This window comes from Macaca nemestrina, chromosome 4 (assembly GCF_043159975.1).
Source record: "Macaca nemestrina isolate mMacNem1 chromosome 4, mMacNem.hap1, whole genome shotgun sequence".
NCBI classification, from domain to species: Eukaryota; Metazoa; Chordata; class Mammalia; order Primates; family Cercopithecidae; genus Macaca; species Macaca nemestrina.
In genome coordinates, this window is record NC_092128.1 from 95,482,538 (window position 1) to 95,495,347 (window position 12,810).

Sequence of the window (12,810 nt, forward strand, 5' to 3'; positions counted from 1 at the left end):
TTAAAATTCTTATACATTCTGAATTAGTTCTCACAAGAAAAACAGCAAGCAAGCTCAAGACTGTTATTATAAAGATTCTTATTCTGACTGTATTTTTAGAATTTATTAGTGTTTGAGTAGAAGGAGTTACAATTTGTCTTTGAGCTATTGGTGTAAAAAGTATCTTCTATGGGAATTAATACATAAACAAGATGACTATGTCTATATTTAAGGGGTAACATTACTAGTACACACTGACACAAAGCAATATTAACTATAATACTATAATAACTGCTATTCAGGAAAGTATAATTGTTATGCATCAATTTAAAACAAATAATGCTATAAACCAATATTACAATAACCACACTATGAAAAAAATATAATTATTATATATTATAAATCAATGTAGGTTAAATTTCATGATTAAGAAACATACAGGATGCTAATTTCCTTCTCTGCAGTAGACATATTACATTATTAAATAGGTAGAAGTCAAAATTATTAACCTGTACTTGAAAAGAAATATAGCACTTCGAGAGGCTGAGGCAGGTGGATCACTTAAGGCTAGGAGTTCGAGGCCAGCCTGGACAATATGAGGAAGCCTGTCTCTACTAAAAATACAAAAATTGGCTGGGCATGGGGTGCACGCCTGTATCCCCAGCTACTTGGGCGGCTGAAGTGCGAGAATTGCTTGAACCTGGGAAGCAGAGGTTGCAGTGAGCAGAGATCACACCACTGCACTCCAGCCTGGCTAATAGAGTGAGACTGTGTCTCAAAAAAAAAAAAAAAAAAAAAGAGGCCAAGCACAGTGGCTCACACCTGTAATCCCAGCACTTTGGGAGGCTGAGGCAGGCGGATCACCTGAGGTTAGGAGTATGCGTTTGAGACCAGCCTGGCCAACATGGTGAAACCCCAGTCTCTACTAAAAATACAAAAATTAGCCAGACGCAGTGGTGCATGCCTGTAGTCCCAGCTACTTGGGAGGCTGAGGCTGGAGAATCACTTGAACCCGGGAGGCGCAGGTTGCAGGGAGCTGAGATTGCGTCACTGCACTTCAGCCTGGGCAACAGAACAAGGCTCCGTTTAAAAAAAAAAAAAAAAAAAGTATAACAAATTTAACACATCAAGTTACAGAAATGAGAAAATATCCAATGCTCTCTACTTTTACTTTTTCTTCTCACATACAGTATCATTTTTGGGTATGAGTTATGATAGAACTCTCAGAATACAATGACTAAAAAGGGCCACTGAGTTTAGTGTTTCTGATTATGGACTGTTTACTGAACAGATTAACCAGCAAAGCAACAAGAGAGATTTTTGAGGCACCTAACTGTAAACATTGCTCAAACCTCATTTTCTGAAGAGCTTGGAGATAACAGAACTTCCTGAGCATCAAAAAACTCGGAAAGGGAGTCAGTGATGGAGAGTCTACTTTCATTAGAAAGCTGATGAACTAGAGCTCGGTTTTCATCTTGGGAGTTTTCCTATTTGAAAAACAAAACCAAAAATGTATACATTTAGAAACATTCTCAAGAGAAAGAAAATAAGTGATTTAGTTGCACAATACACAAGGTCACAGGCCCATGCAAATAAGCAACTCAAAGCAGAGGTCAGCTCCAACACTGAGAAGTGAGCCTCATGCAAAACACAAAGTTCTCCCCCAGTATGGGCACCTCACTTACAGGCACTATCACTTCTCACACACATGCAACAAATCACAAGGCAAAAAACAACTGTCCAGGTCACTCTTTGTTCCATTTAAAAAGGGAAAAATTCCAATGCTCTCTGAATCATATCCTCTTATTCGCTACCACTGCTGGATGTTTCTTTTTATACTAAAATCTCCTCTGCATTGCACTGAATGCATGTCCTTGCATGGCTGGTTCACAGCAACATTGCTTTCTTCTGCCTCTATGCTCTCTGAAGGAACAATATGCTGCTTTGGCTTTTGTCAAGGTGTCCCTTGACAAATACACAGTGTGTTTTGGTCCAGAAGCACCCTGGTAGCAGATAATTTATTATTCATGGATGAATGATATAAGTTCTCTTTGTCTGTCTCTTTCCACCCACAATGACTCTGCAAGGAAAGGAAGTCCCCAGTCCTCTTTATAAGCCTCTGTACAAATAACACAACAGAATATCATTGTTTTCTCATCTCGCATGACCCTCCATTCTCCACTCCGCTGGGTCTGGACTTTCCCTCTGGGGAGGACTAAAGTGCTGAGCTGGCCATGGCAGGATATAACAATGAACCAGACAACGTTTGTGGACTGAATGAGTGGTGAGAAAATGCATCCAACACATATCAGACCAGGCCTGTGGAATAGACAAAGTGCTGGCAAAGTGGAGAGATTGATTCTGATTAGAGAGATTTTGTTTGGGGAGGGCTTCACAGAGCTGGCAGTTGAGGAAAAAGAACAGATTCAGGACAGGATGATTTGATTTCTTTCAGAGTAGACAGGTAGTAGTAAAACCACTCACATTTTTTATTGGGATAACAAAGGAGTTGCTTCCATGTCATCCAGAATAATTGGGGGAAAAGGCAGATTATATCTTGCCCAGAAATTGTCTGAATTCAGGACACACCCCTCAGTCTCACAGGGAGGGGATGCCACGCACAGGAGGGCCAGAGCAGATTTTCGTAATAAAAGGTCCCTTTACAAATTGGTTGCTTCTGTTTGTAAATATGTATCTACAAACTGTTGAAATATATATCCTTTTCCTAAATAAGGCATCTGCCCAAAGTATTAATGATCCTACCCATTTTAATACCCATGTAGCCTTCTGAAAACCTAGCCTCTTCTCTACCCTAACAAAGAGATCACTTTAGAATCTGTATCACAGCTGTTAACTTCAAGGAAAAGGTCTCTCTCCGCAAAAGAGCCAGACATAAAGCTATCGAGTTTGAAAACATCATAAGGAACAGCTTCTGTAACACTCACTCAAACAACAGAATTGTCCTATGTCTTCTGTGTGCTCCTGTCACAAGAGATGCTCATGATTTATTTACTTGTTCTACTCATTAATTTATTACTAGTCACTCCCGCTCTCTCTGTATCTTCCTCCTCCTAGACTGATGGGTCCGAAGGATTTACTGGCTGACCAACACTGAAAATAATACTCCTAGCCCCTAGCCCTTTCTGGTGTCTTCCTGTATGTACTGAAAACTCATCAGCACTGCTGCAGCTCCAAGTCTCCAGCTTGGTGTCTTAAACAACTCAGGACCTCATTTGTTAAAATATTAACCCAGTCAGTTCAATTCAATAATTTCCTTTCACATATGTAATGCATGACTGGTTGCTTATCTATTGCTTACATTACAAAAAGTTAAATCAAGGATGTCCAACCCACAGCCCAGGGGCCACGTACGGCCCAGGACGGCTTTGAATGTGGCCCAACACAAATTTGTAAACTTTGTTAAAACACTATGAGATTTTTTTGTGAATTTTTTTTTCCTGGCTCATCAGCTGTTGTTAGTTAGTGTATCTTATGTGTAGCCCACGACAATTCTTCTTCTTCCAATGTGGCCTAGAGAAGCCAAAAGATTGGACACCACTAAGTTACATAAACAGAGAGAAAGGAGGGAAAGGAAAATTCACAGTTCACACTATAACAACCACTACAAGCATTTTGATACATTTTCTTGTGAAATAATCATGCTATTTTCATATCTCTATATATGTAATTTTACAAAGTTTGCCCAAACAACATTGCAAGATAGTTTTTTTCAAAATTAAAATGCATTCTGAAAACAAAAATATGTATTCAAAACAGAAAATTAAAAAATGCAAATAAATATCACTTCAAGTCCCATTGTATGAATGTGAGAGTGGATGTGGCCCCTATTAACTTGCTGGTATTTTCGTATTAAAATATTTGTGTACAAATTTTATTTTGAAAAACTAGGATAGAGAGTTTACATATTGTTTGCTTCATTCACTAACCATTATATTGTGAACATTTCCCAGACCATTCAAAATTCTTTGAGACAATGAACTTTAATTGATAAATATTTTATTATATATTTGTGTCACAGAGTAATAAAATCAGGGATGTTTACAGATTTGCAAAAATGGTTTAGTATGTTTGTAAATATATCTTTGCTTGTATCATGTTATTTCTTAGAATCAAGTTTTAGAAGTAGAATTATTAATAACCTTTAAGGCAAAATATATATTACCTAATCACATCAACAAGTAAGGAAACCTCTGTTTTTTCTATATTAAAGGCACTACATACCATAATTTAGAAAACTTTTGAGCTAATCTGTTTTAATTTTCATTAAGCTGAATAGTTACTCCTTTTTAAAAAACAAGCTTGTAGAGATGTTAATGTAGGGAGAGGCTGGATGAAGGGTTCATGGGACCTCCCTCTGCATTTCTTCGTACTTCCCTGTGAATTTACAAATATTGCAAAATAAGTAAAAAAAAAAAAAAAGAAAGAAAGAAAAAGAAAAAGGAAAAAAAAGAAAACCCATACCTATCTCCCTCTCTCTCTCTCCCCCCCTCTCTCTGTGTGTGTGTGTGTGTGTGTGTGAAAAAGAGAGAGACAGAGAATTATGGCCTTTTTCCATTTACTTATTAAAGTTTTAAGTTACTTGATATTATTTGTTCATTGGTTACATATGAAAAACATTATCACTGATTTAGCACTATCTCAGTCTGTCAATTTCACTGAAAATATTTTTCCCAGTCTATTATTTGTCTTTTTTTTTGACACACATTACTTTTTCCTAAAAGACAGATCTAATCAACATTTCTTTTGCAATTTTTTTCTATTGTACCCCAATTTAGAAAATCTTCTCTATTCTAGCAGTTTGATATTTACATTAATTATTTTTCAGTTTGAATTTTTATATTTAACTTGAATTTGCTTTTGATTCATTTTAGCATGCAATGAAGATTTAAACTTCTTTTTAAATTGCTTTGAGCAGGGCATGGTGGGTGGTGAGTGCCTATAATCCTAGCTACTTGGGAGGCCAAGGCAGGAGGATTGCTTGAGTCCAAGAGTTCAAGGTCAGGCTGGGCAACTCCAAAATAATGGTAATTAATAATAATAATGTAATAAACTTCTTTGAGCTGTGCCAACCTAATTTATTAAATAATCCATCTCTTTGCCATTGGTTTTTGATGCCTTTTCGAACCATAATCTTTATTTCTTTTATATACAAAATAATGTTTATGCCTAAGAGAGTTACTCCGTCCCATTCTTACCCATCATCACCTTATTTTAACTGCTGGAGCTTCAATGAGTATTTTATTTTCTGGCTTGGCATACTGTTCTTCATTATCTAGCAGTGTATACTATTGAGAAAGGAATTGCTTTGGCCTCATTAGATGTGAATTTAAATCCCAGCTCTGTCTGTTACAAGCTGTGTGTCTGGAGGAAGTTATTTAACCTCTCTGAGTTTTAGTTCTGTTGTTTCTCAAATGAAACCACCACCACCCACCTCACAGAGTCATGGTTAGGATTCTGTGAGGTAATACATTCAAGTGCATACTGATATAGCAAGCAGACAATTAAAAGAATTAAGTTCCCTTCTCTTCCAGACTTTTCTTTAAAAGTTTTGGCCTTTTTTAGTCTCTTAAATGGACATTGGATATAGTATGGTGTTACCTCCCAAAGTCACTTGCCCTTCATTTGGAATCTAAAATAATCTGAGAACTGATAACTTGATAATATTAAATCTTCACATTCAGGAATATAAAACAGGAGAAATTTGGAGGTTGTGGAGTAATTTGATTTTTAAAAAGGTGGGCATTTTAGAATTCAATTAGCCAGGCCCAACACCAAAGATGGGTAATATATGCGGCTAAAGAAAAGGTAACAAAGTGAGCAAAGAAAGTGAGAGTTCTAAAAAGAGAGCACCTTGGGCTGACCCCATTGTTGGAGACTGTCATTTCCCAATAGAGTATCAGAGGTAACAGAGTTACTGAAAAAAAGTTAACTGGAGTCAAGTTTTCAGTCTAGGAGGCCATTTTCACTTACTTTCCTACTTATGTCCTGAAGGCAACAATAACTTTACCTTTGCTGGGAAAGTTAGCCTGAGTCACTCCATGATAAAAGGGATAAAAATAAGGGAAACAGAAAATTTCTGTAAGAGGAAATAGATACAGATGACAACTGCATCTAGACTCAAGAAGGCTGTTTTGGAAGGTGTATGTTTGAAGAATGTTATTGTTACCTCTCAAGGACAGTGTACAGCATTTCAGTTCAGGTATGTTACTTTTAAGATCAGTTTTAAAATATGCATTTTAAATATATAGTTTAAAAACATGTATTTTAAAAGACTTGTGATTTTGGTTTCCTTTCCAAAACACAAACAGTTCCAAGTAGACATGCCAAGCATAAATTCATAAAAGAATAAATGAAGGTTATGTATTTAATTACCTGTTCAGTAAGTAAATTGTGATAATACTATTAAAAAGGTAAATAACTGTCTGAAAACATGCACAAACTCCAGAGAATACTATAGTAAGTGGCAGCTGGTCAGTAATGGCTGATCCTGGCCATGACTGGGTCCTGCTTTTAGAAAATGTGCAGATTCAAAAGAGGGCCTGCCCAGGCCTAAAGTCAAGGCGCCGTAAGTAATGTTTAGGTGCTCAATGCTGCAGGTGACAGTTTAGGTCTGGGCTAAAATATCTGAAAAGTGACCTCTTGGGGGGTAGCATTTCTATAAAGGAATGTCATACTTAACCACTAGCATGTGCCTCAGAAGTAGTAGAGCCCCATGAGCTTCTGTCAGACAGAGGGTGAGGCTCATGACAGCGGATGGGCCTGTTCACACATGGCACCATATGGTCTCCAAATGGGTTCAGTGCCCGGGGCCCTACAGTCCATATACTGACTGACTTCAGCCTCAACTCGCCTCACCACCCAGCACAATGGCTTCCCAAGGAGTGAAGGTGTGTGAGGGGTTTGGTTTTTTTCTGAGGACAGGAAAAGAAGGATGAAGGATTATGATTAAACATTACAAACTTCTTTTAAAAACTTATATAAACACACACCTCTTGTCTATTACCTGCCTTATATTTTTTATTTTAAGTGTACTCAGTCTAATTCATTTCTTAATAAAAATTTAGCATATCTGAAGCAGGCATATAATATAAAAAATAGCTTAAAAACAGTTTTTATTTTCATTACTCTTTCCTACTTATTTTTTGAGTAACCTACTTGTACTTTTCTGAAATTTCTCATTTTAAACATGCAAAGACTATTTTGGATAAACATCCCTAGTCTTGAGGAAAGAACTTTTTAACATACTTTTAACTGACCAAGAGACACTTTAATTGTAATAAAGTATGTTTTTCCCTCAGAGTGTACAGCCGCATTCTATAAAAGAAAAATAAAATTGCAGAAAAGGGAGACGGGAACGGCCACAGAGAAAGGGCTAGAGGGGGAGGAGGCTGGCAGGGAACCAAGATACTGCAGGTCAGAGTAATGTAGGTTTCTTCAGTAGTAACAAGAGAAAATGTTTCTCTCTCTATAGTTCCCACTCCAGTACCACTTAGTGAAAGGAGTGACATTTAGGAGCGAAACAGGGTGAAGAAATACAAAAGAAAGAAGAGTTCAGGGGTAGGGAGCAGTTTAAAAATGCAATTAGCAGCATACGCTCAAGAAAGCGTTTGAGCCCGAGACCCCAATCCATGAGCCAGCTGCGGCCAGCACCCAGAGGAGGAGGGCAGAGAGGTGAACAGCACCCACGAGGGGAAGCAGGGAGGCCGTGCAACTGGACAGATGGTATCACAGGAGCGGGTGGCAGCTGAGGAGACATTACCAGACGAGAAACCTACCCACCTCTGCCAGATTGTCACCCGACTTGGCAACAGCGGGGGAGTCGAGGAGCAGAGACTCGGCATGGATTCTGCGTAAGCGTTCTTTAAGATCTGTGTTTTGTGCTAGGGCCTGGAACATGTTAAAATAGTGGGGCTCTGTTAATAAATGGGGATGTTTCAGAAAAGCACAGCAGTGGGCCCTGCAGGAGCAATCTCTAAGAGCTTGATGAAATTCCAGGTGATGTGGTCTGAGAGCACACTTTCTGGACTTTTTCCTTGAATGCTCTCCAAGAGGATACTGGTTCTGAGATGCCTGGGAGATGACACACTGGAGGTTCTGGAAATGATGCTCCTTCTCTTTTCTCATTCCAGATATGGAAGGAGGGTTGGTAAGCGTGACAGAGAGGGAAGTCACAGACACTGTCAGCTTCTGTTAAGACCGGTTGTCTGGAGTCTCTTTGGTCAAATCCCTTCCTAAGGAATCCAGGCTTCTATCAGCTTTGAAGAATACGCTGTCCCCACCCCTTATGATTGGACATATTTCAATGTTACTTAATTATCATACCCATTGAATCAGATATTAGAAAGTGTGCTGGAGGCCGGGCATGGTGGCTCACACTTGTAATCCCAGCACTTTGGGAGGTGGAGGAAGGCAGATTACTTGAGGTCGGGAGTTCGAGAACAGCCTGGCCAACATGGTGAAACCCCATCTCTACCAAAACATACAAAAATTAGCTGGGCGTAGTGGCGCATGCCTGCAGTCCCAGCTACTGGGGAGGCTGAGGTGGGAGAATTGCTTGAACCTGGGAGGCTCACAGACGTTGCAGTGAGCTGAGATCACGGCCTGGGTGACAGAGTGAGACCCTGTCTCAAAAAAAAAAAAAAAAAAGAAAGAAAGAAAGAAAGTGTGCTGTGTGCTGGGAAGTAGGACTTTGTGAAAGATTTTTATTCTTTTCCAATATGAGTATTGATTGTTCTATTCATTCTTCAGGACCAAGGCAATTTATTTCAAAAAAGAAATGAGTAAACCTCACTTACCTGCATAAGGGCTTAAGGACCATGGCTCTGGGAATGGGTAAATGTGAGATAAAAAGCGCATCTGAGACTACCCCAGGTCTCCTTTGTATTTCCCTGGGCAGGCCCCATTCCTTATCTCAACCTCTCAACTAGGAGGAAAGTGACTGAAAGGTAAAGGAAGCTACTTCTTTCACGTTGATACTCCTGTGCACTTCATGACCAACTGTTCTCCAATGGTCTGTCTGTGGAAGGGGATAAGTTCTCCTGACTGTCTTCCCAGACACTCACAGGATCAGCTCCATGGGTGCTTGCATGCAGATTCAGCCTATGTGTCTGTGTTCCTGACTCTTTTCTAAGAAGCTCTGAGCCTTTTCCATCCACCAGGGCCTGCAGGACTGACCTGCTGAAAGCACAGAAGGATGTGGCACTGCCTAATCCTCTACCTGGATCTCCAGCAGGGATGTTGGCTTTATTTTTCAGTCCCCGCAGAACATATGGGTTATTTGAAAATCCTTGAGGACCACTTAAGAAGCACTGTACAAGAGCTAAGATCACACAACCACATGTAACAATCTCTCTGGAGTACTCACTTTATTCTGGCCAATGTGTCAGTGGTACGGAGGCTAGAATCTTAGTACAGCCTGAAAATTGTGCTATTTTATTAGTTTTTCTTTCCTTTGTAAGCCACAGGCAGAAGAAGAAAACATAGCAACACTGTACATACAGCACCGACATACCCATTCTGATAGCTCTTATATGGTTCTAAAAGTTTTATTTTCAAAAAACAAGTCTTAAACCCAATTGTGAATCCAAGCCAAAAAGGAAAGAAAGGATCATTCAGTTTTATCCGAGATTTCCAAAATCATGAATATGGGTGAGAATGAATTCCTTAGTGAGGGTGAGAACAGCCTTGGCCTAGGATACCACAGCTAAATAGGTCTCAGTGGCCAGACAGGCAGATTGACAAGATGAGGCCAGGCTTCTGTGGGAGGAAGCAGGGAGAGGAAGATCACGGGGAAAGGGGCCTTGGAAGCCCATCAGAGGTACCTTTCGTAAATACACTAAAAGCTAGCTTAATGGGAACAATAAGAAACTCAGGAAAAAAAACCAAAAACACTTTGCTTCTGCTTCTGTCAAACCAAAATGGCACGCACCCAGTGTATGGCTGTCTGCTACAATAAAAAGGGGGCGATTCTATCTGTGACCTCAAGACAACATTAAGACTCTTTTTATATATGGAGCAAGCCAATGTTATTTTTAATTTCTTTTGAAGATAGCATACTTGGAATGGTCCATGAGTGAATATTCCTTACATATTCTACAACAACTATATGTGCTACTGGCAAAGGATTTATCACTAACATTATATCAAAAGCATCACTTTTCTTAGCAATACGATGAAGAGAAAATATGAATCAACATTTTCTAGTTCTCTCAATGCCTGTGTTGGCTTCTGGTTACAAGATCCTAAAATTCATCTCCCCTACCTGACCTGAAATAGAAAATTCAGTATTGCTTCAGATGGTGATTTCATATGTGCACACATTCTTTCTTTTTCTAAAGTAGGAATACCAAAGTACAGGAAAAGAGTAAAACCAAATCAGTATGATATTTCAAAAGTTCTCTAGCCTCCTAATAGATGTAGGGTAAAAAAAAAAAAATCCAGATAACTTTATTCAAATCGAGGTAGGACATGGCACTTTAATGGAGCCTAACTATTCTGAAGAATTAATTGAAACTGATGAAAAAAAAAGAAAGAATGAGTGACAGAATGGCTGAGAATCATTTGGGACCATGTCAGTGATTTTCCTGTTACTATGAAGGTATAGTGATTGTCTGACAGGCACTTTCATGTGACTCATCTCTTTGTAGCCACAGCAGGTAGGGCGGGGTGGGGAAGCTAAATGCCTTGTACTATCCAATCAAACAAAATAGCTCTCATGTCTTTCAAAGAGTAGTAAACAGGATCAGTGCTTTGCAATAGAGAATTAAGAGCATGATCTGGAAATTTCACTCTGCCACCTGTCATTTGGAAAGTAAGGCTAAACTTGTGGTGTCTCATGCCAATAAAATTTCTTCCAAACTGTCAGATTTTGTAAGCATTAACAGAAAAATGTCTGTAAGACATGCACACATACACACAAAAACGTACAATAAAAATGTTAGAGAAACAAAAAAATTTAGATCAGTCAGAGGAAACCAAACTTAAAGAAGGTATCACTTAATAAAATACTAGCTATTAAGAATTGGATAGGCAAGTTTTGGTGTATAAACAGATTTGATGAAAGGTTACAATATAATTCGGATAATTTGGTTTTCTCCTGAATTTTCAACACAACCATGGAAATAGAAATTACAAAACATTCATGAGCCTGGACACATCTCAGGCATTCCTGGATGCAGACATGTAACTTACAGATGACAGGGCATTCTTCAGACCAACGACCTGAGCAGATGGGGAGGAGGAGGCATCCTGCTCCATCAGCTGCTTCAGTTTCTCTCTCTCCGCTGACATGATATTAAAAGCTGACCTTAAAGTGAAGTAAACTATAGAGATATAATCATTATAAAAAGGAATAAGGAGGCATAATTAAAAACAAAATACCGTAAAAAAACTATCTCTTTTAAAAGAAATAAGCAAAGTAACAGCCCTGAATATTTTGAGTGTAGCAAATGCACACTCTACCTTGACTTTTGAAAAACACATTTGCCATGTAAAACACTCTAATGTAAACTAAGGCCTCTGGATGATGATGTGTCCACGTAGGTTCATCGACTGTAAGAGATGCAGTACTCTGGTGTGGGATGCTGATGGCAGGGGCACTGTGCCTACATGGGAGCAGGGGGCTTATAAAGGCTATGCACTTTTGGTTCAATTTTGCTGTGGACCTAAAATTGCTCGAAAAAAATTAAGTCTATTAAAACTAACTCCCATTCACACACATCTGGCAATTCTAAGGCCCCTATCCACTATAACGTCTCATGACTTTATGACTTATCATCAGGATATTTTGACATTTGGACTTTGCTTCTGGATCGTCAATGATCTGTGTTTTGTTTTGTTTGTATCCCCAAAGACTGGAAAGGGTTAAAAACAAAGCTTATTGGTTTTTCAGGGGAAATGTTAACACTGCAGCAGAAAAATTAGCATCTTAATCAGGTGATTAATATTAACTATCGGTGAGACTCAGGTGGACCATGTGCCTCCAGGTAAAGTACGCTGAAAAAGATACAACATCTCCTTTGGTGCATACCAGCCAGGGCTATGTAATCCGAATTTGATCATGAGGAAACATCAGACAACCCCAGAATGAGAAGTGTTTTATTTTTAAAAGTTGGCCTATACTATTCAGAAGTGTCAATTTTATGAAACAGAAAGAAAGGCTGAGGAACTGTTCCCAATTAAAGGAGGCAGAAGAGATATGACAATGAAATTGACTCAAGGGGCAACATGATACTAAAGGCATTATTGGGATAACTGACAGCATTTGAATATGGAAGGTAGAATAGATAAAATTGTTTCAATGCTGTATTTCCTGAATTTGATTTCTATACTGTGGTTATATAACAGAGTATTCCTATTTTATATACTACAGTATAAAGCCATGAAGAACAATGTGGTGTATGAATCCTACTCTCAAATGGTTCCGAAAAGTGAAAGTGTGTATGTAGAGAGAGTGATAAAATAAATGTGGCAAATATTTAAAATGAAATATTTGGGTAAAGGGTATACAGAAGTTCTCTGTATAATTCTTGCAACTTTTCTATAAGTTTGTCATTGTTTCAAAACAAGGTCTTATTGTCTACCTTCTTGCTTGTTAGCCCTTCCAGCTGCAGGAGCCAGAATCCCCCAGCTCTAACCCTGGCATTCAGCTACTCTGTTCCTGAGTGAGCACTCAGGTACAATGAGGGCCTAGCCACTATGGCCTCCAATGCCTGAACTGAAGTTTTAAAAAACATTAACACATACAGCAAAAAAAAAAAAAAAAAATCATTATTCATTAGGTTTTGATCACATCATGTACAAATTACTTCC

At 38.7% G+C, this 12,810-nt stretch overlaps 1 protein-coding gene across 9 annotated transcripts in view; it reads right to left on the reverse strand.

Moving 5' to 3' along the window:
• LOC105475709 (oxysterol binding protein like 3) overlaps positions 1-12,810 on the reverse strand; it is a 185,908-nt gene that overhangs the window by 46,756 nt on the left and 126,342 nt on the right. For 7 of the 9 annotated variants that reach the window (XM_011731195.3, XM_011731191.2, XM_011731196.2 and 4 more), the window contains 3 exons: positions 11,191-11,321; positions 7,780-7,887; positions 1,332-1,466 (listed from right to left, as the gene is read on the reverse strand). In XM_011731195.3, coding sequence (XP_011729497.2) covers positions 1,332-1,466; positions 7,780-7,887; positions 11,191-11,321 — 374 coding nt within the window. The remainder of the gene's footprint in view (positions 1-1,331; positions 1,467-7,779; positions 7,888-11,190; positions 11,322-12,810) is intronic. The other 2 variants (XM_011731201.2, XM_011731197.3) reach the window with 1 other exon arrangement.